The sequence below is a fragment of the Pseudorasbora parva genome, chromosome 24 (assembly GCF_024679245.1).
Source record: "Pseudorasbora parva isolate DD20220531a chromosome 24, ASM2467924v1, whole genome shotgun sequence".
Taxonomy (NCBI): Eukaryota; Metazoa; Chordata; class Actinopteri; order Cypriniformes; family Gobionidae; genus Pseudorasbora; species Pseudorasbora parva.
In genome coordinates, this window is record NC_090195.1 from 36,879,599 (window position 1) to 36,903,903 (window position 24,305).

At 38.7% G+C, this 24,305-nt stretch overlaps 1 protein-coding gene across 1 annotated transcript; it reads right to left on the reverse strand.

Annotated features, from left to right (window-relative positions):
* Positions 1–16,187: 16,187 nt before the first annotated feature.
* On the reverse strand, positions 16,188–22,726 carry LOC137063806 (polymeric immunoglobulin receptor-like). Its single transcript, XM_067435073.1, has 8 exons — positions 22,548–22,726; positions 21,192–21,491; positions 17,586–17,916; positions 17,411–17,514; positions 16,738–16,796; positions 16,550–16,621; positions 16,394–16,465; positions 16,188–16,205 (listed from the first exon to the last, which is right to left on the reverse strand). Exons 1-8 carry the CDS (start codon positions 22,594–22,596, stop codon positions 16,188–16,190), a joined length of 1,005 nt encoding a protein of 334 aa, XP_067291174.1. The 5' UTR covers positions 22,597–22,726.
* Between the last annotated feature and the right edge of the window lie 1,579 nt (positions 22,727–24,305).

The following is a 24,305-nucleotide window of genomic DNA, read 5'->3' on the forward strand; positions in this document are numbered from 1 at the left end:
AGTGACATCATGAGCACCTGAAAAAAGAAAAACTACATTAAAACATTTTACTCCAAAAAGGGTGGCTTTTGTGCTATTAGTTAGTGGCAGAGGTTAGTCAGTGGCAGAGGTTAGTTAGTGGCAGGGGTTAGTCAGTGGCAGGGGTTAGTAAGTGGAAGGGGTTAGTCAGTGGCAGGGGTTAGTCAGTGGCAGGGGTTAGTAAGTGGAAGGGGTTAGTCAGTGGCAGGGGTTAGTCAGTGGCAGGGGTTAGTCAGTGGCAGGGGTTAGTAAGTGGAAGGGGTTAGTCAGTGGCAGGGGTTAGTCAGTGGCACGGGTTAGTCAGTGGCAGGGGTTAGTAAGTGGAAGGGGTTAGTTAGTGGCAGGGGTTAGTCAGTGGCAGGGGTTAGTTAGTGGCAGGGGTTAGTCAGTGGAAGTGGTTTGTTAGTGGCAGAGGTTAGTTAGTGGCAGGGGTTAGTAAGTGGAAGGGGTTAGTCAGTGGCAGAGGTTAGTTAGTGGCAGGGGTTAGTTAGTGGCAGAGGTTAGTCAGTGGTAGGGGTTAGTAAATGGGAGGGGTTAGTTAGTGGCAGGGGTTAGTCAGTGGCAGGGGTTAGTCAGTGGCAGGGGTTAGTGGCAGGGGTTAGTAAGTGGAAGGGGTTAGTCAGTGGCAGGGGTTTGTTAGTGGCAGGGGTTAGTAAGTGGCAGGGGTTAGTCAGTGGCAGGGGTTTGTTAGTGGCAGGGGTTAGTAAGTGGCAGAGGTTAGTCAGTGGCAGGGGTTAGTTAGTGGCAGGGGTTAGTCAGTGGCAGGGATTAGTCAGTGGCAGGGGTTAGTCAGTGGCAGGGGTTAGTCAGTGGCAGGGATTAGTCAGTGGCAGGGATTAGTCAGTGGCAGGGGTTAGTCAGTGGCAGGGGTTAGTAAGAGGCAGAGGTTAGTCAGTGGCAGGGGTTAGTCAGTGGCAGAGGTTAGTCAGTAGCAGGGGTTAGTTAGTCGCAGGGGTTAGTCAGTGGCAGGTGTTAGTAAGTGGCAGAGGTTAGTCAGTGGAAGGGGTTAGTTAGGGGCAGAGGTTAGTCAGTTGCAGGGGTTAGTCAGTGGCAGAGGTTAGTCAGTGGCAGGGGTTAGTCAGTGGCAGGGGTTAGTCAGTGGCAGGGGTTAGTAAGTGGCAGAGGTTAGTCAGTGGCAGGGGTTAGTCAGTGGCAGGGGTTAGTTAGGGGCAGAGGTTAGTCAGTTGCAGGGGTTAGTCAGTGGCAGGGATTAGCCAGTGGCAGAGGTTAGTCAGTGGCAGGGGTTAGCCAGTGGCAGAGGTGAGTCAGTGGCAGGGGTTAATTAGTGGCACGGGTTAGTTATAGGCAGAGATTAGTCAGTGGCAGGGGTTAGTTATGGGCAGAGGTTAGTCAGTGGCAGGGGTTAGTTATTGGCAGAGGTTAGTCAGTGGCAGGGGTTAGTTATGGGCAGAGGTTAGTCAGTGGCAGGGGTTAGTTATGGGCAGAGGTCAGTCAGTGACAGGGGTAAGTCAGTGGCAGGGGTTAGTAAGTTACAGAGGTTAGTCAGTGGCAGAGGTTAGTCAGTGGCCGGGGTTAGTAAGTGGCAGAGGTTAGTCAGTGGCAGGGGTTAGTCAGTGGCAGAGGTTAGTCAGTGGCAGGGGTTAGTCAGTGGCAGAGGTTAGTCAGTGGCAGGGGTTAGTAAGTGGCAGAGGTTAGTCAGTGGCAGAGGTTAGTCAGTGGCAGGGGTTAGTCAGTGGCAGGGGTTAGTAAGTGGCAGAGGTTAGTCAGTGGCAGAGGTTAGTCAGTGGCAGAGGTTAGTCAGTGGCATGGGTTAGTCAGTGGCAGGGGTTAGTCAGTGGCAGGGGTTAGTTAGGGGCAGAGGTTAGTAAGTGGCAGAGGTTAGTCAGTGGCAGGGGTTAGTCAGTGGCAGGGGTTAGTAAGTAGCAGAGGTTAGTCAGTGGCAGAGGTTAGTCAGTGGCCGGGGTTAGTAAGTGGCAGAGGTTAGTCAGTGGCAGGGGTTAGTCAGTGGCAGAGGTTAGTCAGTGGCAGGGGTTAGTAAGTGGCAGAGGTTAGTTAGGGAGAGAGGTTAGTCAGTTGCAGGGGTTAGTTAGTGGCAGGGATTAGTTAGTGGCAGGGGTTAGTTAGTGGCAGGGGTTAGTCAGTGGCGTAGGTTAGACAGTGGCAGGGATTAGTCAGTGGCAGGGGTTAGTCAGTGGCAGAGGTTAGTCAGTGGCAGGGGTTAGTCAGTGGCAGGGGTTAGTAAGTGGCAGAGGTTAGTCAGTGGCAGGGGTTAGTCAGTGGCAGAGGTTAGTCAGTAGCAGGGGTTAGTTAGTCGCAGGGGTTAGTCAGTGGCAGGTGTTAGTAAGTGGCAGAGGTTAGTCAGTGGCAGGGGTTAGTTATGGGCAGAGGTTAGTCAGTGGCAGGGGTTAGTTATGGGCAGAGGTCAGTCAGTGACAGGGGTTAGTCAGTGGCAGGGGTTAGTTATGGGCAGAGGTCAGTCAGTGACAGGGGTTAGTCAGTGGCAGGGGTTAGTAAGTAGCAGAGGTTAGTCAGTGGCAGAGGTTAGTCAGTGGCCGGGGTTAGTAAGTGGCAGAGGTTAGTCAGTGGCAGGGGTTAGTCAGTGGCAGAGGTTAGTCAGTGGCAGGGGTTAGTCAGTGGCAGAGGTTAGTCAGTGGCAGGGGTTAGTAAGTGGCAGAGGTTAGTCAGTGGCAGAGGTTAGTCAGTGGCAGGGGTTAGTCAGTGGCAGGGGTTAGTAAGTGGCAGGGGTTAGATAGGGGCAGAGGTTAGTAAGTGGCAGAAGTTAGTCAGTGGCAGGGGTTAGTTAGGGAGAGAGGTTAGTCAGTTGCAGGGGTTAGTCAGTGGCAGAGGTTAGTCAGTGGCAGGGGTTAGTCAGTGGCAGAGGTTAGTCAGTGGCAGTGGTTAGCCAGTGGCAGGGGTTTGTTAGTGGCAGGAGTTAGTCAGCGGCAGGGGTTAGTTAGTGGCAGGGGTTAGTCAGTGGCGTAGGTTAGTCAGTGGCAGGGTTTAGTCAGTGGCAGGGGTTAGTCAGTGGCAGGGGTTAGTCAGTGGCAGGCGTTAGTCAGTGGCAGGGGTTAGTCAGTGGCAGGGGTTTGTTAGTGGCAGGGGTTAGTCAGTGGCAGGGGTTAGTCAGTGGCAGAGGTTAGTCAGTGGCAGGGGTTAGTCAGTGGCAGGGGTTAGTCAGTGGCAGGGGTTAGTCAGTGGCAGGGGTTAGTCAGTGGCAGGGGTTAGTCAGTGGCAGGGGTTAGTTAGTGGCAGAGGTTAGTCAGTGGCAGGGGTTAGTCAGTGGCAGGGGTTAGTCAGTGGCAGGGGTTAGTCAGTGGCAGGGGTTAGTTAGTGGCAGGGGTTAGTCAGTGGCAGGGGTTAGTCAGTGGCAGGGGTTAGTCAGTGGCAGGGGTTAGTCAGTGGCAGGGGTTAGTTAGTGGCAGGGGTTTGTTAGTGGCAGGGGTTAGTCAGTGGCAGGGGTTAGTCAGTGGCAGAGGTTAGTCAGTGGCAGAGGTTAGTCAGTGGCAGGGGTTTGTTAGTGGCAGGGGTTAGTTAGTGGCAGGGGTTAGTCAGTGGCAGAGGTTAGTCAGTGGCAGGGGTTAGTCAGTGGCAGGGGTTTGTTAGTGGCAGGGGTTAGTTAGTGGCAGGGGTTAGTCAGTGGCATGGGTTAGTCAGTGGCAGAGGTTAGTCAGTGGCAGAGGTTAGTCAGTGGCAGGGGTTAGTCAGTGGCAGGGGTTTGTTAGTGGCAGGGGTTAGTTAGTGGCAGGGGTTAGTCAGTGGCAGGGGTTAGTCAGTGGCAGAGGTTAGTCAGTGGCAGGGGTTAGTCAGTGGCAGGGGTTAGTCAGTGGCAGAGGTTAGTCAGTGGCAGGGGTTTGTTAGTGGCAGGGGTTAGTCAGTGGCAGAGGTTAGTTAGCCAACATGGCTTTAGGTGATGGAGAGAAATTTTGTACAAGTTATACAGAGATTATGGTGTTTTTTCACTCAACAGGTGAGTAAGGTGTTTTATCGAACAGATAAACTGCCATATGTCAGTCTCTAACAGAGTTTACTGTAAAGCATTATCTACTGTGAAAATCATTTAATTATTTCATTATGGTTGTTGTGCTAAATGTATTCTCAAGGAAGTAGTGTGTCTATTAATAGGTAAAGCTACAATAACGTCTTCAGATAGTCAGTCTGAAATCTGGTCAGAATTATACATTTTTCTTTTATGCCGAAAATCATTAGGATATTTAGATCATGTTCCATGAAGATATTTTGTAAACTTCCTACCATAAATATATCATAAATGTATTATTAGTAGTAATATGCATTGCTGAGGACTTCATTTTGTCAACTTTAAAAGAGATTTTGTCAATATTTAGATTTTTTTGCACCCTCAGATTCCAGATTTTCAAATATTGTCCTAACAAATCACACATCACTGAAAGATTTATTCAGTCAAAACATTGACCCTCATGACTGGTTTTGTGGTCCAGGGTCACTTATTGTTGTCTTGTAAACGTACCCTGAGTCATGAGAAGGAATCATATTCATCTGCATAGAGCCGAAGCACAAACAAAACAACGTTCTTCCGGAAAATGCGTGCAGTTGTGTTTTTTAACTGCTAAAGGGCCAAAAGTTGCATAGTGTACCTTATATAGTATACGTTTTGAATCCCATATTTACAATATAGCGACAAAAGAAAAATTATTAAATATTAAAATATGTAATTAATCTGAAAATGTTCCTTAATACACATTTTATTTTATTTCAACTGATATAAACATATATATATATATATATATATATATATATATATATATATATATATATATATATATATATATATATATATATATATATATATATACAAATATTGATCCAAATGTAGAGAAATTTCTTAATTATTTCTTAATTAAAAACGTTTTTTTTTCTCAAATCCTTAAACTTTCTGTTAAAGAATTTCTTAATTATTTCTTATATATTCTATATTTTTATTAAAGTTTTTTTTCTTTTCTTTTTTCCCCTCAAATCATTACACTTTCTGTTAAAAAAAAAATGTAAGCATGCGGACGCATGTGTTTATCGTCTGACCTGAGAGTTTGATGAAGATGCAGATGAAGAGAAGACAGTCCAGGTCCAGTGCTCTCATTGTGAAGATGTGTGTTGGAAATGCATGTGAAATCTTCTCCCAGCTCTAGTTCTTCTTTTTCTGCAATACCCCACCACTATGTTGCAAGACTTTTTGTGGACAGTGTGACAAAACTAATTATTTATTTATAACAATTTCTAAGTCAGGTGAAACCAGCATGATGCATTTCCTCCTGAGATATAATGAAACGGATCTGCTTGTTAAAAAAACCTACTATTGACATTTTCTCTAGAAATTTTTTCTAAGGCTTGAAAAAAAAAACAATTGAGAAATAAGCACAGTTACACCCACAGTTTTTCCACTTCATAAAAATAAACCTTCAGACAGTTATTGCACTCTTCCTCTCGCAGGCCATCACGAGGTCAGGCTCAAACTCAAACTCTGAAGAAATGAAGCGCTTCAGACCTAACTGTGTATACTATAACTTACCGAAAAATGAAACATCTGCCATTATTTCCTCTTGTTTGCTATGATTTTTTATAGACCACATTAGATTTGGTAAAATTCTGGGTTCGTTTTTTATGTTCCAGGTGAAATTGACCCTAATTGAATACAAAACACACTAAACACACAAAAAAATCACAAAACAGTAAAACTTTAACCCCCCTCTTCCCCTTGGCCCAAAATTGAGTGTTAGTCAGAGTGAACCAAGACCTCAAGACTGTCACACTTGAACCAGGACACACACACACACACACACACACACACACACACACACACACACACACACACATGTTGGTCTATGTGGTTTACAGGGACTCTCCATAGGCGTAATGACTTTTATACTGTACAAACCGTATTTTCTATCCCCTTACACTGCCCCTAAACCTACCCATCACACACACACACACACACTGCCCCTAAACCTACCCATCACAGGAAACATTCTGCATTTTTACTTTCTCAAAAAAACATCATTTAGTATGTTTTTAAGGCCATTTGAATTATGAGGACATTTGATGTGTCCTCATAAACCACATTTATAGTGTAATACCAGTGTAATACCATGTAGTTATACAAATTTGTGTCCTCATAAACCACATAAACAGGCTCACACACACACACACACACACACACACACACACACACACACACACACACACACACACACACACACACACACACACACACACTTATTTATTATTATTTTTCACAAAATGTGAATATTTTCTTTTCTTTTATTTAACTTTCCTGAGCTCAAACAGTACATTAGGCGCTCGCAACACTAAGATCATTGGTTCGATTCCCTGAATTCCCTCGCATCACTGATAAATTACAGCTTCAAACAAAACAAATCCAAATGAAAGTGTAAAGGTAAATACCCCCAGAGGTTCATTAAGAAACTGACATAACACACTGCTTGTTGACTTTACTTAAAAAAAGCAGTGTCAAGTGGTGCCACACAACTATATTGAGTAATTTTTTAAAAGTAAGTTATATGAGCAAAATAATGTAAGCAAAGCTGACAAAATGATCTTTTTAAAAAAAAAATGCAAACCATTTGAATTTGTCACTGTTACATACTATTTATATGTGCAGTTTACTTAATAATGTTATGTTAAATTTATAAACGTTTATTATTTAAGGTGAACACATTTATCAATTTAATTTACCTTATTAAATTAAATATTTGCTCTACAAGTGTAAGTGGAAAACTATAAATAACAACAAGCATAAAAACACAGATTTCTCATTGGACAAACTCAATATAATTGAGGGCAAGAATAGCATCCAATGAATGTGTGAAAGTCTAGTGAAAGAAAATGTGTTTATTAAATTGAAATAATAACACAACTAATAACAAATAGGAATAAACATAATTCTAGGCATAACAATGAAACAAATAAACTTATAACATAATTTATATATCATGTTATAAGTTTCACAATGCCCTAAACACAGCCACTCTTCTGCATAATGCTAACCACAAAATGACAGAAACTCCTCTAAATGTCCAACATAACGGATTAAACACATAAACTAACAACATCTTTCCTTTTACTGAAAACACATAAAATAACCCTTTAATCCATGAATTTACTCTCCTAATGCAGTCCCTTGCAAAGCATGCTGGGAACTACAGATTCACAGTCTGGTTTGTTCATTTCACTCAGCGATGATACGTTGATTGAGCAAACACTTATGAAGTAAAGCTGACATTACTCATTTTTAGTAGAAACAACTCAGTACATTTAAGTTCACGTAGTTACATGAGTTTGGGAAGTAATGTGAACAAGGATGATTTGAGTGCAACTAAAACAGTGAAAGTTACTTTTTTTGAGTGCACACATCTCTCTCTTAATTTTTATTTTTATCTTAATCATAATATAACTTTCATATGCACATTCCACAGCACCTCAAAGTGTCAAAACACAAAAACACTACGCCTGTGTGTGTGACTATTTCACTTTTCTGACTATAGATCCATAGATGTTTTTATTATCCATTGGACCCGGCTACAACACAAAAACAACACAGAATTAGAGATGACATGAAACCATATTAATACATTGTATATTAGGGATGTCACAATAGTCAATATAATATTGACCCGTTCGGTACGGCATTCACGGTTCAATACGCGCTGGTGAATTGCGGTTTTTCCAGTTTTGCATTTAATTAATTATTTCCATTTCCCTCCGTTTGAAATATTCCTCTCAGTTTATTTCTGCTCTGTCTGAGTGTGCCTCCGAGTCTACGCGCTGATATGAGCAAATATCCAATCGCAGCACTAAAGTTAGGGGTGTTAGCCGCGTTTTAAAGCCTTGCCGGATAAGCATTTCATTCACATGCTTCTGCACCGTTTTGCATTGAGCACGGGCACTAAACGTCTGTCAAACACGTGATTACTGGACAGTCTTACTGCGCTAATACTGTCAAACACACACAAGGTTAACATATAAACACAGTCGGTTATACTAAAGTGAAAGTTAAATTGCGTGTGTCTATATATGAGATGCGAGCAGGTCTTTAATCGACAGCCGCAGCCTATAGTGAACACGCTGTCCTTAAAGAGACAGCTCACCTCTAACATGATGCTAATAAAAAAAGAGCTTTAATACAGAAGCTTTTAATAAATGTTGTATATTGAAGACTGTGTAGTTTTTATTTAAGCCTACATTTATTTATTCAATTTCATACTTAAATACTACTGTACATCTCTGAGCTGCCACTGTAAGTTTATATATATTTATTTTATATTAAGGGTTTTTTAAGTAAAGTTTTAAGTTGAAGTAAGGGTCTTCAAGTCATTTAAGTATAAAATAAAGAAAGAGTATTGCAAAAAAAAAAAAAAAAATTCTCCTTAACCTTTTTCTGTTCCTGTCGAATATAAAAAGAATAGCAAAAAAAAAACCTAACCGAACCGAACCGGAAAACCGTGGTTAAAAACCGAGGTGTGTATTGAACCGTGGACTATATATATATTCATTACTGTATCAGGTAAGTGAATGTGACAGATGTTATGAAGAAGTTGAAGGGGGGATTTTGAAATCCACTGCCGCTTCAATATACCTGTATATATTTATATCCTAATTAACTTCATAATCAAAACTTTAATCAATATTTATCCTATATTATTCTAATGATTCTATCCAGTTATGATTTTGTTTTAGTTCCTTGTTTTCTAAAGTGTGTATTTGGTCTCTGAGGAGTGACTGAGGGTCTGGCCTAGAGATGTGTGATGTGTCACTAAACACTGGCAACAAGGTCATGTGTTTGGATTTGAGGTATCACACACCCCTAACATGTCAGGAGTGCAGTAACAGGGTTTACTCACTTAGCCCGGCTTCCAGAGATGAAATATAGATTTGTCTTTCATTTAATTTATTGTTTTATTCCTTTTATATTTCCTTTTACTGAAACACTAAAGACTCATGATGAATATTGCCTGTACTATTGTGTGTTCCTCTCACTGAAAGAAAGCACATGTTATCAGTATGTTTTGGTAAGAACTGGAGCTTAATCAGCTCCAACCTTGGAGAGACTGTGTATCTGTGTATGTGCGCAATATTCTATGCTCCAGATCAGAATGGTGTACAATGGGCACCCTAAGAGATGGGTGGACTTGTTGTTCTGGGCAAGCTGGCGCCTGCTCCAGATCTGGAAGGTCACTACGGGCCTAATTCTGGGGTGAAAGCATCAACAAGTGACACGTCAGTGGAAACGTGCATCAGATTAACTGACTCGAGTGGAAATTTACCATGACTGTGCATTGTCTCTGAGCCAATCAGAACCATCCACATTGCAGTAATGACGTGGATAAGACCTTGAAAACGGTATAACTGTTGGGACAATTGTATGTACGATAGGGCGAGGCAACGAGACGGTGAGAGAGGGAGCGCGGCCTACGAACTCCTTGTGAGACTTGAAGCTGGCTTCTGCTTTTGAAACTGCAAACTATTCTTAAGTAAATTTTTCTTTTATTTAATTGCAATCCTGACTCTGTCTTCATTTCTTCACTACTGGTCCTGGGTCATAAGCTGTTAACCCCTAACAGTTTTGGTGGAGAATGCGGGCAATCATTCCTTGGTGACACCCCTGGCAAAACAACAAATAAGGTAGTAGAAAGCTTTAATTACTTGGATAGGGTTATCTGATTGGAAGAGATGGTAAAGGGGAACGAGAGAGCTTCACTTCGATAGGAGTGAGGAGTTGATTATACTTGTGTGATAGTATAAAGTAAAGTCGCTGATGGCATCGTTACGGTTAACGGTAGAAGGCAGCGCATTGAAGCGTACTCAAGAAAGGGGGCCCCGGTGGGCATTTAGTGCGGTCACTACCCCTACAGGAGTACGTCCCTGGAACGGTGTGTGAGTCCAGTAGGCATCGCAAACCTGCGCTATCTCTTCCATCTCAGATAAGGGGATCCCCGAACTTAGAGTTTAGAAATTAGTGAATCAGGCAGTCAGGGAATAAAATATTAGTTATTAGTTAAACAAAATAAAAATAGATTCAGGAGTTGTTTGCCAGGGATGCATCTGGAACGATCCCGAGTAAAATATAAATTGTGACCCAAATTGGCACGGACCAGTATGTGTGACGTTTTCGTACAAGTGTCCTTTGCAGTTTCATCACGCAGAAGCCACAGCTGTGTTGGGTAAAGATCGCCGCCTCCATCTCTTGCTGTTTCGGTGAGTATGAACTTTGACTAACATATGGCTGATAATTGTGAGATGATCAGTAACTTGATCAGTCTTGATAATATGTTGAAATGAAAGAGAGCAAATGCTGTAACTAGCGTTGCTCTGAAGCCCTCACTTAAAAGAAATTTGCAGAACATTTTAATAAAAAAATTTTTTTTTTTTTTAAACATGGCAGCAAGGTTTTAATTCTGATTGAAAAGTTAAATAGCAACCTGACTTGCTACAAACAAAGAGTGCTTATTAATGAATTTGTAAAATGAGTGGGGTTTAACCCCTGTAAGAAAAATCCCAGAAGATTACTGAGGGATGGTATAGTCTAACTGCCAAACGTAATAACGTCTGAAATTACTGGAATTGAGGTGTAGTCTGAAAAAAGGGCTTGAGATTGTTTTTGAAAAAGCGAAAACGCCAAGATGTGTGAGCAGCCAGTCTTATCTGCCCCCTCCCCTCTCGCGCGCTCTTCTCTTCTCTGTCCGAGCGAGTGCCGCTTTAGGCTCCGCCTTACAGACTGGGAACTAGACTGAAACATGCCAGTTGCTAAATGACAGAGTGTTTTAATTGTAAGAAAGTAACAAAGAAGTGGCTTACACTCTGTCTAACAAAATAATGAAATATGAATTTAACGACTTTAGTTATTATTTTTGAAGGAAAGATCTATGATAATTAATTAAAATTATGAGGTAAAATTATAGACAATGACCGAAAAACATGTGAGGTGAGAAAATATATAAACAGTGACATTAGAGGTTTAAATGACAGGTTTATAAAAAAGGTGCTTCCTGTTCCTCTTTTCTGATAAAGTTAATTTGTCTGAATGTTGGTAATAACAGTTTTTATCAAATTAATTGGGGTTAATATGTTAAAAACCCTAGATGCTGGTGTTTTGGTTTCAAAAAGATAAGCTGGTGCAGAGCTCTAATAAAACAATTCGCTTATCTGAATCTGGCCCCCACCATTTCTGGTGCTATGGCCAAACTTGAAAGAGTAACAGAGACTTAATCTGAGAAATGTATAGTTTCTAAATTAATTGTATGGGAAAAAGACAAATAAAATTATGATTAATTAAAATTGTGATCTCTGTCTAAGGATAGAGTATAAAGGAAATGTTTGATGTCTTATATGAAAACAATTTTAATTTCTAGCCAGATCTTATGCTGAGCTAGTGTGAGTAGTATAAAGTTTATGAAAACACAGTGAACCATCCTGAATAACTCGGAGTCTCTCTCTCATTCAAAACCAGCTCAATGCTGTTATCTGAGCCTGTGTCATAGGTGATAAGAGATTTATAGTAAAAGCACAGTGCATCAGTTGAAAATCATAGAGACAGTGATTTGTTAAAAAGAGTGAAAGTGCCATTAGGAGGGCAATAATAAAGGTATCAAATGTTTTTAAATACAGAATTTTAATGAAAAGACATTTTTAAATAAATTATTCCATGACCAGTGACATCTTTGTCTAATCTTAGCCACCACCATGCACAGGACCAATGGATCAGGTCAGAGTCAACATGCAGGACATTAAATTGAGTGGACAGTAGTTATGGCTAAATTCACTGAGTATAATCTACGCACTAATATGTTGCGGTTTGAAGGATGTAAAATGGTATAAGTGATTAAGTAGTGTTATCATTAACCTGTCTCCATGTTCTACCTATAGTAAGCAGACTAAATGGCTCTGGTGACTCTTGAATGCACTTTCCCCAAGGCTCCAGAAAAACATCTGATCCATTTTAAGGGTCAAAGATCTCAAGCGATGACCAATGTGAATGAGGGTGATTCGCCGAAGACGGGTAAGATCCTCTTTTGGCCAGCAGGGGGACAACCTAAGACATGGGGGTCACCGCCATTGGGCACTTCCAAGAAGGGAGGTGTTTTTATGTGAGGTGTGTATGAGAGTTGAACCGATGTCTGTGAGGCCAGCAGCATCAGTAAGGGGGGACGCTGTGGTTGTAGGGGCCGAGAGTCCAGACAAGACACAGCATGGCCTGCCCTAATAATGGCTCCTCTATACCGCTCACTCAAATACCGCATTGTTTGTGAATGCCAGGGAAGACCCTGAGTGAAAGTTATGATGGTAAAGGTCATTCAAGAGCCAGCTGAGACCATGAGGTGATTGTCAATAACTTTGTGGAGACCAGAACAAAAGTGCATTAACTGAATCAGTAAAACTGTGATATTGAACTAATATTTCCATATCATGAGTTTAATCCTGCAGGTCATTAGATATGGCAGTGGAGAATTTGAAGGCATGGTGGTGTCTAAAGATAAGAACAGCTGTTGAAGTTTAAAGAGGAGGTCTGGATAACAAAAGGTATTTAACTAAAGTAACTTGAAGAAAATAATTCATAGCATAACTTATTTTGAGATGATTATATATCTCTAATTGGAAAGTTAAACATTTAAATTTCTGATTCAAATTTATTCTTTAAGGATAAACTTTGTGAAGGTTAAAAATTAATGAATTTAATAAAAGAGACTATCCGTGTAAGAGAGAGAGAGAGACTGCTTGAGAAGCAGTGATGGTGCTCTGTCTGTTATCGTCGTGCTAAAGCTGAAACTAAACAAAAGCAATGATATCAGAGCCAAAACAACCCAGCTGACTTCTCTAAAAATGAAGGAATAATGAACAGACATGATTTGAAAATTGGTTAAGAAACCAAGAACTGATATTAAATAATTTTTAGTTAAACACTAAAAACAAATTTTGATAATGAGCAATTCAAAATTATATGTTTAATGTTTGTGTTTGTTGATGACTGCACTTTATGTTTTGTATGTGTTGGTTTGTGAAACTGTTCTGTCCTGATAGTGTGTGTGAGGTCATTAACCTCTGGAATGAGTGTTTATCATTACAGATGGGTTAAGGCAAACGACAACCTTTAAAGGAACTGCTAATTCTGAAGGAATCTGGAAAAGATGATCCAGAACATGGGACGAGCTTTAAGTGGACTGGTATCCAGCTCTGTCTGTTACTGGTAATTATGACTAATTTTGTCATTTATGATGCTGATTTGAATTAATCTCTGGATTAGTTGAAGTGGAATTATAAAGTTAAAGATTGCCGTTTCTTAATGGGTTAAACACCCATCTCTAAATTTATCTGAGGGTTTAAATTGAAATAATGTCAATTAATTAGAAATGGTAAACATAAATGTTAGAAACTTGACGGCAGAGACAAAGTGACAAATTGGCTGAAGTCACTATCTAAATTATCCAGAGATTCCCTCATATTTCTGAAGGCAGAAGGGCGACCAAAAAGATAACTTCTAAAAGAAAAAGTTTTATTTTTATTTTTCATCCCTTAAATGGATGCAGGACATTAGATGTCTAGTAATAATGTCTAATTAATGTTAAAGGAGCAAGTGACTTTAAGTTTTTCGGTGTGACTGGGATTGAAAGATGAATAAAATAATATTTTGGTTTCTGTAGAGCAGTAGAGATGAGACTGAAACAATAACGATCACATGGTGCATCTGCACTGGAGACTTACTATTTTGATAAAGAATAATCTGACAAGTTAAAACGAGAGAGACATAGCCCTAAAGATTAATGTTGTGAAAATAAAACTTCTGACAGAATTTATGAACACTTTAAGTCAAATTAAGTTAATATAAATTGAACTATGAATGCTTTTCAAAATACAGATTGTTTTAAAACAGTTTTAAATAAATTGATGATGACAGTACAAATTTGAATACTTTATAAAGTAATATGGGAGATTATGAAAATTTGTAAGTTCTTGGTAAAATTATAACAATTTTGGTGTAAGAGGCAAAGGAAGGCCAGTGAGGATTTGATGAGAAGTATCACTGCCAGATGACAAATCAACAGGGTTAAGATGTTGGTCATTTGGAGCTTACGCCTAAAGAGTTTTAATGGACAAGGCATTGAAAGAAAAATGTTACTTTAAAGGAAACCCTAATGAATGGATTTTGAATGGTTTACTAAATAACATGGGTTTGGAAATATATTTTGAAAAATAATTTGTATTGAGTATGATTAAGCACAATGTCACAAGATAAAGATGTGAACAAGCTGAATGAATGTAATACAAATGGATAAATATGTCACTTTGATGAAGTTTTCAACATTAACAATTTTATGGTTATGTTCATTTTAAGTTAAAAAAATGATGTGGGCTATCATGAGTGAAAACTGGATTTGATGGAAAAAGCAAGTGTAACAAAAAGGTTTGAGTATGTGGAAATCTATGTGGAAAAGAAAAAGATGAGTTATGAAAATGGGTTTAACAAGAAGGTTCTTGAGTAAAATCAGGGAAAAGCGATTGAAATGGATGTTATGAACATGTTTGGGAAAGAAATGAATAGGATGTGTAATTAAGATGGTACATGTATGTAGACTGTAAACTGAAGGATGTTTTATGCAGAGACTGAATGTACTTGGATGGATTATGATGCCTATTTATTTTGTTTATTTTTATTTCAGACCACTATTGTTTTGAAGATGAAAGAAATGTATTTAAAATCCCTCTTTTTAGATGAGATATCTTGGTATTTATAATGGGGTGGTATTTAACATGGGGTGCTAATGTAGTATGTCCTCTTGAGGATGAATATGTGCTTATTGTAATCAATCAAGCCATTGATAAAAACAAATTGGATAAGATTAATAATGGTTGACGTTAAATCCCCGAGGGGAGAAGAGATTTTCTTTTTTTTCTTTTTCTCAAAGATTATAAACTAAAAAGGGGAGGGCATTGAACATTATGAAGCGGCCTAAAATTGGTAGACCAACTTTAGGGGGTCATTGGGACCCCAAAATTGGCCTTTAGGAGGGAGTGAAGGGGGGATTTTGAAATCCACTGCCGCTTCAATATACCTGTATATATTTATATCCTAATTAACTTCATAATCAAAACTTTAATCAATATTTATCCTATATTATTCTAATGATTCTATCCAGTTATGATTTTGTTTTAGTTCCTTGTTTTCTAAAGTGTGTATTTGGTCTCTGAGGAGTGACTGAGGGTCTGGCCTAGAGATGTGTGATGTGTCACTAAACACTGGCAACAAGGTCATGTGTTTGGATTTGAGGTATCACACACCCCTAACATGTCAGGAGTGCAGTAACAGGGTTTACTCACTTAGCCCGGCTTCCAGAGATGAAATATAGATTTGTCTTTCATTTAATTTATTGTTTTATTCCTTTTATATTTCCTTTTACTGAAACACTAAAGACTCATGATGAATATTGCCTGTACTATTGTGTGTTCCTCTCACTGAAAGAAAGCACATGTTATCAGTATGTTTTGGTAAGAACTGGAGCTTAATCAGCTCCAACCTTGGAGAGACTGTGTATCTGTGTATGTGCGCAATATTCTATGCTCCAGATCAGAATGGTGTACAATGGGCACCCTAAGAGATGGGTGGACTTGTTGTTCTGGGCAAGCTGGCGCCTGCTCCAGATCTGGAAGGTCACTACGGGCCTAATTCTGGGGTGAAAGCATCAACAAGTGACACGTCAGTGGAAACGTGCATCAGATTAACTGACTCGAGTGGAAATTTACCATGACTGTGCATTGTCTCTGAGCCAATCAGAACCATCCACATTGCAGTAATGACGTGGATAAGACCTTGAAAACGGTATAACTGTTGGGACAATTGTATGTACGATAGGGCGAGGCAACGAGACGGTGAGAGAGGGAGCGCGGCCTACGAACTCCTTGTGAGACTTGAAGCTGGCTTCTGCTTTTGAAACTGCAAACTATTCTTAAGTAAATTTTTCTTTTATTTAATTGCAATCCTGACTCTGTCTTCATTTCTTCACTACTGGTCCTGGGTCATAAGCTGTTAACCCCTAACAAAGTACCTTGATGTTTTGTTTAATTCCAGTCATGGTTTCATAAAGATTTTCAACCTCGCTGATTTTCTCATTACCCTATTTAAAATAAAGCATATGAATAAATTAATAATTACAATAATAACAAGAAGTTTACATTGCAAGCAGATACTACAAATGTTATAAGGGTTACCTGCAACTTTTGCGTAATTCCAGTCATGGTTTCATAGAGAATACTTGTGACGTCCTCATTTTTCTCATTACCCTATTTAAAATAAAGCATATGAATAAATGAATAATTACAATAATAACAATAAGTTTACATTGCAAGCAGATACTACAAATGCTATAAAGATTACCTGCAACTTTTGCGTAATTCCAGTCATGCTTTCATAGAGAATACTTGTAACGTCCTCGTTTTTCTCATTTACCTTTTAAAAATAAAATGCTTAAGTACATTAACAATAGTTCACAACGCAAGTAAATTAATGCTAATGTTATAAAACAAAAAGTACCTGATTATTTTGTGTAACTCCAGTCTGTTCATAGACATTTTCACATGTAGTCTCATTATTTTCCCCAGTTCCCTGTTAAAAGCGAATAAAGTATTATTAATAAAAGTGATGAATGTTGATGAAGATCAGTGATTTCTCCAACAGACATGCATCTGAATGTGAGAGCTGTGCTTCTGATAATCACTCACTTTACACAGCTGCTGATTGTTCATGCCGTCAAGCGGATGCGAAGCTTCAGCCCTGTGTTCTGCACACACACACACACACACACACACACACACAAACACACACACACACACACACACACACACACACACACACACACACACACACACACACACACACACAGGTCATAATAATGCACAGGTCATGCTTTCTCTCACTGGCTGCGTTCACATGCTCGTTCTGAAGCCGATAATGGCTAATAATCCGACATTGATCATGGTCATGTAACCGCGGTCACCCGTTTTCCTTTATCGGAGTAAGCTCATTAACAACGTGAGCATAAACCGCTCGACTCTGGGAGTTTTTGCCTCTTATTTCCAGCGGCATGTAAAGGCATTAACCTGCTTTCTGTTGGCTTATTGAAGAGCGCATGTGTAATAGGGGACAAAAACACACATTAGAGCAGATTTAAACGCATCCGGACAGAGCGAGTGTTTAGCATGAAATAAGGACATATATCACAAACACAAACTCTTTTAAGAGCCAGAACATTATAAAGATATAAGACATGGACATTATGATTATTATTGACGTCACTACAAGGAAATAACCTGGTTCATTAATAAAGTCATGTAAACGTTGTTTCCTTGAGTTGTCAGTTTACTGGTGTGCATGTGAACACACTCAGTCACTTACTCCTTCTGTTGATAACTCTGATGAGAACCCCAGCTGCACAGATGATTACGGCCAGCATTGCTCCAGGGATGATCAGCCACAGGAGTCTCTTCAGACCCACAGACCTGGAATAAAGCCAGTCTGAGTTCAGTCCACAACTAATGCCTCGTGAGGAGTCAGTAAGTGTGTAGCTTACCTGTCTTCACTGAGGGCTGTGGTGGGGCCTGTATGTTGAACAGTCACTGGGCTTTTATATGGAGCCTTAATCACGGTAATAAGAACCGGCATCTGTGATTCCTCATCAGAGCAGTAGTACCATCCACTGTCCTCGCTCTTTAGCTCACACAAGGTCACATGCAGAGTGTCTCCAGTCATATGCACTTTAGTTTTATCTGAGGTTCCTTCATTTATCCCAACACAAGAGTCTCCAAACCTACACCAGCGTGAAGCCCCGTGACAGTCGACCGTAACGCTCCCACCCTCATATCCAGACACGCTCTGACTGGAGACGTTAAGCCTGGCTTTATCTAAACATATCAAACAAAACAGCAGAGACAAATTCATTTTTTCTTCAAAATTCTTGTCTAAACATGTACATTCTGGAAAATAACTATGGAAGCTTTTTTGTACCACTGACAGAATTGAGAGATATAAAGTCAGAATTGAGAGATATAAAGTCAGAATTGAGAGATATAAAGTCAGAATTGTGAGATATAAAGTCAGGATTGAGAGATATAATGTCAGAATTGAGAGATATAAAGTCAGAATTGTGAGATATAAAGTCAGGATTGAGAGATATAAAGTCAGAATTGAGAGATATAAAGTCAGAATTGAGTGATATAAAGTCAGAATTGAGAGATATAAAGTCAGAATTGAGAGATATAAAGTCAGAATTGTGAGATATAAAGTCAGGATTGAGAGATATAAAGTCAGAATTGAGAGATATAAAGTCAGAATTGAGAGATATAAAGTCAGAATTGAGAGATATAAAGTCAGAATTGAGAGATATAAAGTCAGAATTGAGAGATATAAAGTCAGAATTGTGAGATATAAAGTCAGGATTGAGAGATATAAAGTCAGAATTGAGAGATATAAAGTCAGAATTGAGTGATATAAAGTCAGAATTGAGAGATATAAAGTCAGAATTGTGAGATATAAAGTCAGAATTGTGAGATATAAAGTCAGAATTGAGTGATATAAAGTCAGAATTGAGAGATATAAAGTCAGGATTGAGAGATATAAAGTCAGGATTGTGAGATATAAAGTCAGGATTGTGAGATATAAAGTCAGAATTGAGATATAAAGTCAGGATTGTGAGATATAAAGTCAGAATTGAGAGATATAAAGTCAGGATTGTGAGATATAAAGTCAGAATTGAGAGATATAAAGTCAGAATTGTGAGATATAAAGTCAGGATTGAGAGATATAAAGTCAGAATTGAGAGATATAAAGTCAGAATTGAGTGATATAAAGTCAGAATTGAGAGATATAAAGTCAGAATTGTGAGATATAAAGTCAGGATTGTGAGATATAAAGTCAGAATTGAGAGATATAAAGTCAGAATTGTGAGATATAAAGTCAGAATTGAGAGATATAAAGTCAGGATTGTGAGATATAAAGTCAGAATTGAGAGATATAAAGTCAGAATTGTGAGATATAAAGTCAGGATTGAGAGATATAAAGTCAGAATTGAGAGATATAAAGTCAGAATTGAGTGATATAAAGTCAGAATTGAGAGATATAAAGTCAGAATTGTGAGATATAAAGTCAGGATTGTGAGATATTAAGTCAGAATTGTGAGATATAAAGTCAGGATTGAGAGATATAAAGTCAGAATTGAGAGATATAAAGTCAGAATTGAGTGATATAAAGTCAGAATTGAGAGATATAAAGTCAGAATTGTGAGATATAAAGTCAGGATTGTGAGATATAAAGTCAGAATTGAGAGATATAAAGTCAGAATTGAGTGATATAAAGTCAGAATTGTGAGATATAAAGTCAGGATTGTGAGATATAAAGTCAGAATTGAGAGATATAAAGTCAGAATTGAGTGATATAAAGTCAGAATTGAGAGATATAAAGTCAGAATTGTGAGATATAAAGTCAGAATTGAGAGATATAAAGTCAGAATTGTGAGATATAAAGTCAGAATTGTGAGATATAAAGTCAGAATTGAGAGATATAAAGTCAGAATTGTGAGATATAAAGTCAGAATTGTGAGATATAAAGTCAGAATTGTGAGATATAAAGTCAGAATCGAGAGATATTAAGTCAGAATTGAGAGATATAAAGTCAGAATTGTGAGATATAAAGTCAGGATTGAGTGATATAAAGTCAGAATTGTGAGATATAAAGTCAGGATTGTGAGATATAAAGTCAGAATTGTGAGATATAAAGTCAGGATTGTGAGATATAAAGTCAGAATTGTGAGATATAAAGTCAGGATTGAGAGATATAAAGTCAGAATTGAGAGATATAAAGTCAGAATTGTGAGATGTAAAGTCAGGATTGAGTGATATAAAGTCAGAATTGTGAGATATAAAGTCAGAATCGAGAGATATAAAGTCAGAATTGAGAGATATAAAGTCAGAATTGTTATATATATAGTCAGAATTGAGAGATATAAAGTCAGAATTGAGTGATATAAAGTCAGAATTGAGAGATATAAAGTCAGAATTGTGAGATATAAAGTCAGGATTGTGAGATATAAAGTCAGGATTGTGAGATATAAAGTCAGAATTGTGAGATATAAAGTCAGAATTGTGAGATATAAAGTCAGAATTGTGAGATATAAAGTCAGGATTGAGAGATATAAAGTCAGAATTGAGTGATATAAAGTCAGAATTGAGAGATATAAAGTCAGGATTGAGAGATATAAAGTCAGAATTGAGTGATATAAAGTCAGAATTGAGAGATATAAAGTCAGGATTGTGAGATTTAAGTCAGGATTGAGTGATATATAGTCAGGATTGTGAGATATAAAGTCAGGATTGAGAGATATAAAGTCAGAATTGAGAGATATAAAGTCAGGATTGAGAGATATAAAGTCAGGATTGTGAGATATAAAGTCAGAATTGTGAGATATAAAGTCAGAATTGTTAGATATAAAGTCAGAATTGAGTGATATAAAGTCGGATTGTGAGATATAAAGTCAGGATTGAGAGATATAAAGTCAGGATTGAGAGATATAAAGTCAGAATTGAGAGATATAAAGTCAGGATTGAGAGATATAAAGTCAGAATTGAGAGATATAAAGTCAGGATTGAGAGATATAAAGTCAGAATTGAGATATAAAGTCAGAATTGTGAGATATAAGTCAGGATTGAGATATAAAGTCGGATTGTGAGATATAAAGTCAGAATTGTGAGATATAAAGTCAGAATTGTTAGATATAAAGTCAGAATTGAGTGATATAAAGTCGGATTGTGAGATATAAAGTCAGGATTGTGAGATATAAAGTCAGAATTGAGTGATATAAAGTCAGGATTGAGTGATATAAAGTCAGAATTGTGAGATATAAAGTCAGAATTGAGAGATATAAAGTCAGGATTGTGAGATATAAAGTCAGAATTGTGAGATATTAAGTCAGAATTGTGAGATATTAAGTCAGAATTGTGAGATATAAAGTCAGAATTGAGAGATATAAAGTCAGAATTGAGAGATATAAAGTCAGGATTGTGAGATATAAAGTCAGAATTGTGAGATATTAAGTTCTAATTACCTTTTGTTATCCTGTGGCGTAAACAAGCTTCTATAGAAAGCTGCTGGATTGATTTATAATGCGATATAAAATAAACGATACCTTTTACCACCTCCAAGTAAAGTTTTGCAGACGGATCATATCCAGAATTGCTGATGGCACACCAGTATGTGCCGGAGTCCCTCAGTTCAGCCTTCCTCAGCGTGACCGTGAAAAGCTTCTCCGTTTGGTTATCCTCAACAGACATCCTGCTGTGTGTTACTTCAGTAGAGAAGATCCTAACACCTCCAGAACTCACATATTTACGGCTACTGACGTATTTCTCATTATATAAACAAGGGATTATGATGGTTTGATGTATTTGAACAGATATCTTACTGACTGTAAGAATGTCTCGAATTCCTGCAGAAAGAAAAATGTATAATAATAATACAATTTATAAATCCACAAAAGGTTTTATGACTGTAAAGCTGAAGTGTAATTTATACAAATGCATTTTCCCATCCATGTCATACTACAGCACGTAATGTTGCTCATAACTCGGTGTGTAAATGCCATCTGTTCCAGCACATTAAAACCATTCATCTGACTGAAGGAGAGGATCTGTGTGTTAACAGCACGAAGCTGCTTTACTAGAGAATTTGCTCAAGTATATGTACTTTATCAGTGTTCTTCTTTGGGAAACTTTTACTTCACAGCACTCCAAATCATAATATTGTAATTTTTACTGCACTGTGTTTTATATTAAAAATCATTTAATACTTAATTACATAATTTTTTTTAGTACTGTATACTTTTACTCAAATAAAAGTAATGCCATTTTTACTTGAGTACCAGTAAGAAAGTACTATATGTTTAATGTAATGTAAGAGTTAGAGGTAAAACACTTTTATTTATGAAATGTAGTGCAGTAAAAAGTATAACATTATATATTATGCTTTGGAATGTAATGAAGTAAAAGTTTTCAGAAGAAAAACACTGATAAAGTATATACTTGAAAAATGTACTTGAGTTAATACTGGTATCGTGTGCTTTTATTTAAACAACAGACAGAAAGTGACACAGGTCATAATTACGGATGTGTTTCTAAATGAATTAATATCTGAGGTTTGTTGGAGCGCAGCATTGGTTGTATATATTGATTAATCATCCATCCATGAAATAACCTAAATAAAATATATGCTAAACTTATGATAATGTAATTCTTGACTTCTTATTTAAAATGCGCCTTTTCTGCTTGGTCTGAAAACACAATCATGTATTACAGGAGTTAAACAAATTACAAGGTAACATGAACAAGTGCTTGGCAAGTTTATGGTAATGAATATGAAAAAGAATGTTTCACAACAGCTAAATTTAACTGTGCTCAATAAACACACGCTCTCAAAATTCAAGTCGGACAAATTTCTCTTGAGACAAAATCAGTCAGAGAAAACGGCATAGAAGTTTTTGTCGTACCTGAAGCGTGTGTGATGAGGAACGTGAGTAGTAGAGTCGTCGTCCTCATGCTGACAGAATGACAATGAGCCGATCTTAGCAGGACTATATTTATTTCACTCTGGTGAGGCTGAAACCGTTCCACAGTGTTGTTTAGCGCTAATACACTGCAGTCCCCATGCAAACATTCAGCACTTCATTTTAACACACTCTCCTCAATGCACATAATAATAGTTAATATTTTCACACTGAATGTTAAGTGGAGGAAAAAATCTATATAACTCAAGCCAAGCTTGTGTTTGAGATGACTTGCACGAGTGTCTTCCTGCTGTACGACAGTAACCTTTGTTAGTGTTCATAAGAGAACATCCTCTGCAGATCTGATCAAAGATCTACGCTGAGATAATACTGTTTCATGATAATATAGATCTGATGCAGATAAGACTTGGTCTCAGTCTTGAAACCCTACAACACGTCAGGGGAATATCTTTAAATAGACCCACTTTATATTAGGTGGCCTTAACTACTATGTACTAACATTTTAATTAATCATTTGATACAATGCACTTAGTACATACATTGTTTTACATTGTACTTACATTTAAAAAATACCTGCATGTATTTCGTCTGTAATTGATTTCTGTAGTTACATTTGTAATTCAACAGTTGGCACTTACCTTACACCTGACCTTACCCTTAAACTGACCCACACCACCACACCTGTCCCTAACTCTACCCTTAAACTGACCCACACCACCACACCTGTCCCTAACTCTACCCTTAAACTGACCCACACCACCACACCTGACCCTAACTCTACCCTTAAACTGACCCACACCACCACACCTGACCCTAACTCTACCCTTAAACTGACCCACACCACCACACCTGTCCCTAACTCTACCCTTAAACTGACCCACACCACCACACCTGTCCCTAACCCTACCCTTAAACTGACCCACACCACCACACCTGTTCCTAACCCTACCCTTAAACTGACCCACACCACCACACCTGTCCCTAACTCTACCCTTAAACTGACCCACACCACCACACCTGACCCTAACTCTACCCTTAAACTGACCCACACCACCACACCTGACCCTAACTCTACCCTTAAACTGACCCACACCACCACACCTGACCCTAACTCTACCCTTAAACTGACCCACACCACCACACCTGACCCTAACTCTACCCTTAAACTGACCCACACCACCACACCTGACACTAACTCTACCCTTAAACTGACCCACACCACCACACCTGTCCCTAACTCTACCCTTAAACTGACCCACACCACCACACCTGTCCCTAACCCTACCCTTAAACTGACCCACACCACCACACCTGTTCCTAACCCTACCCTTAAACTGACCCACACCACCACACCTGTCCCTAACTCTACCCTTAAACTGACCCACACCACCACACCTGTCCCTAACTCTACCCTTAAACTGACCCACACCACCACACCTGTCCCTAACCCTACCCTTAAACTGACCCACACCACCACACCTGTCCCTAACTCTACCCTTAAACTGACCCACACCACCACACCTGTCCCTAACTCTACCCTTAAACTGACACACACCACCACACCTGACCCTAACTCTACCCTTAAACTGACCCACACCACCACACCTGACCCTAACTCTACCCTTAAACTGACCCACACCACCACACCTGTCCCTAAGTCTACCCTTAAACTGACCCACACCACCACACCTGTCCCTAACTCTACCCTTAAACTGACCCACACCACCACACCTGACCCTA

Excerpts from the sequence above, each read along its gene's own strand:
- LOC137063806 (XM_067435073.1), bottom strand. The coding sequence starts at position 22,596 with ATGAGGACGACGACTCTACTACTCACGTTCCTCATCACACACGCTTCA. Across the intron at positions 17,917-21,191 it reads TTACTTGGAGGTGGTAAAAG|ATAAAGCCAGGCTTAACGTC; the intron begins GTATCGTTTATT and ends TGATATGTTTAG. Across the intron at positions 16,797-17,410 it reads CAGAGTTATCAACAGAAGGA|AACACAGGGCTGAAGCTTCG; the intron begins GTAAGTGACTGA and ends GTGTGTGTGCAG.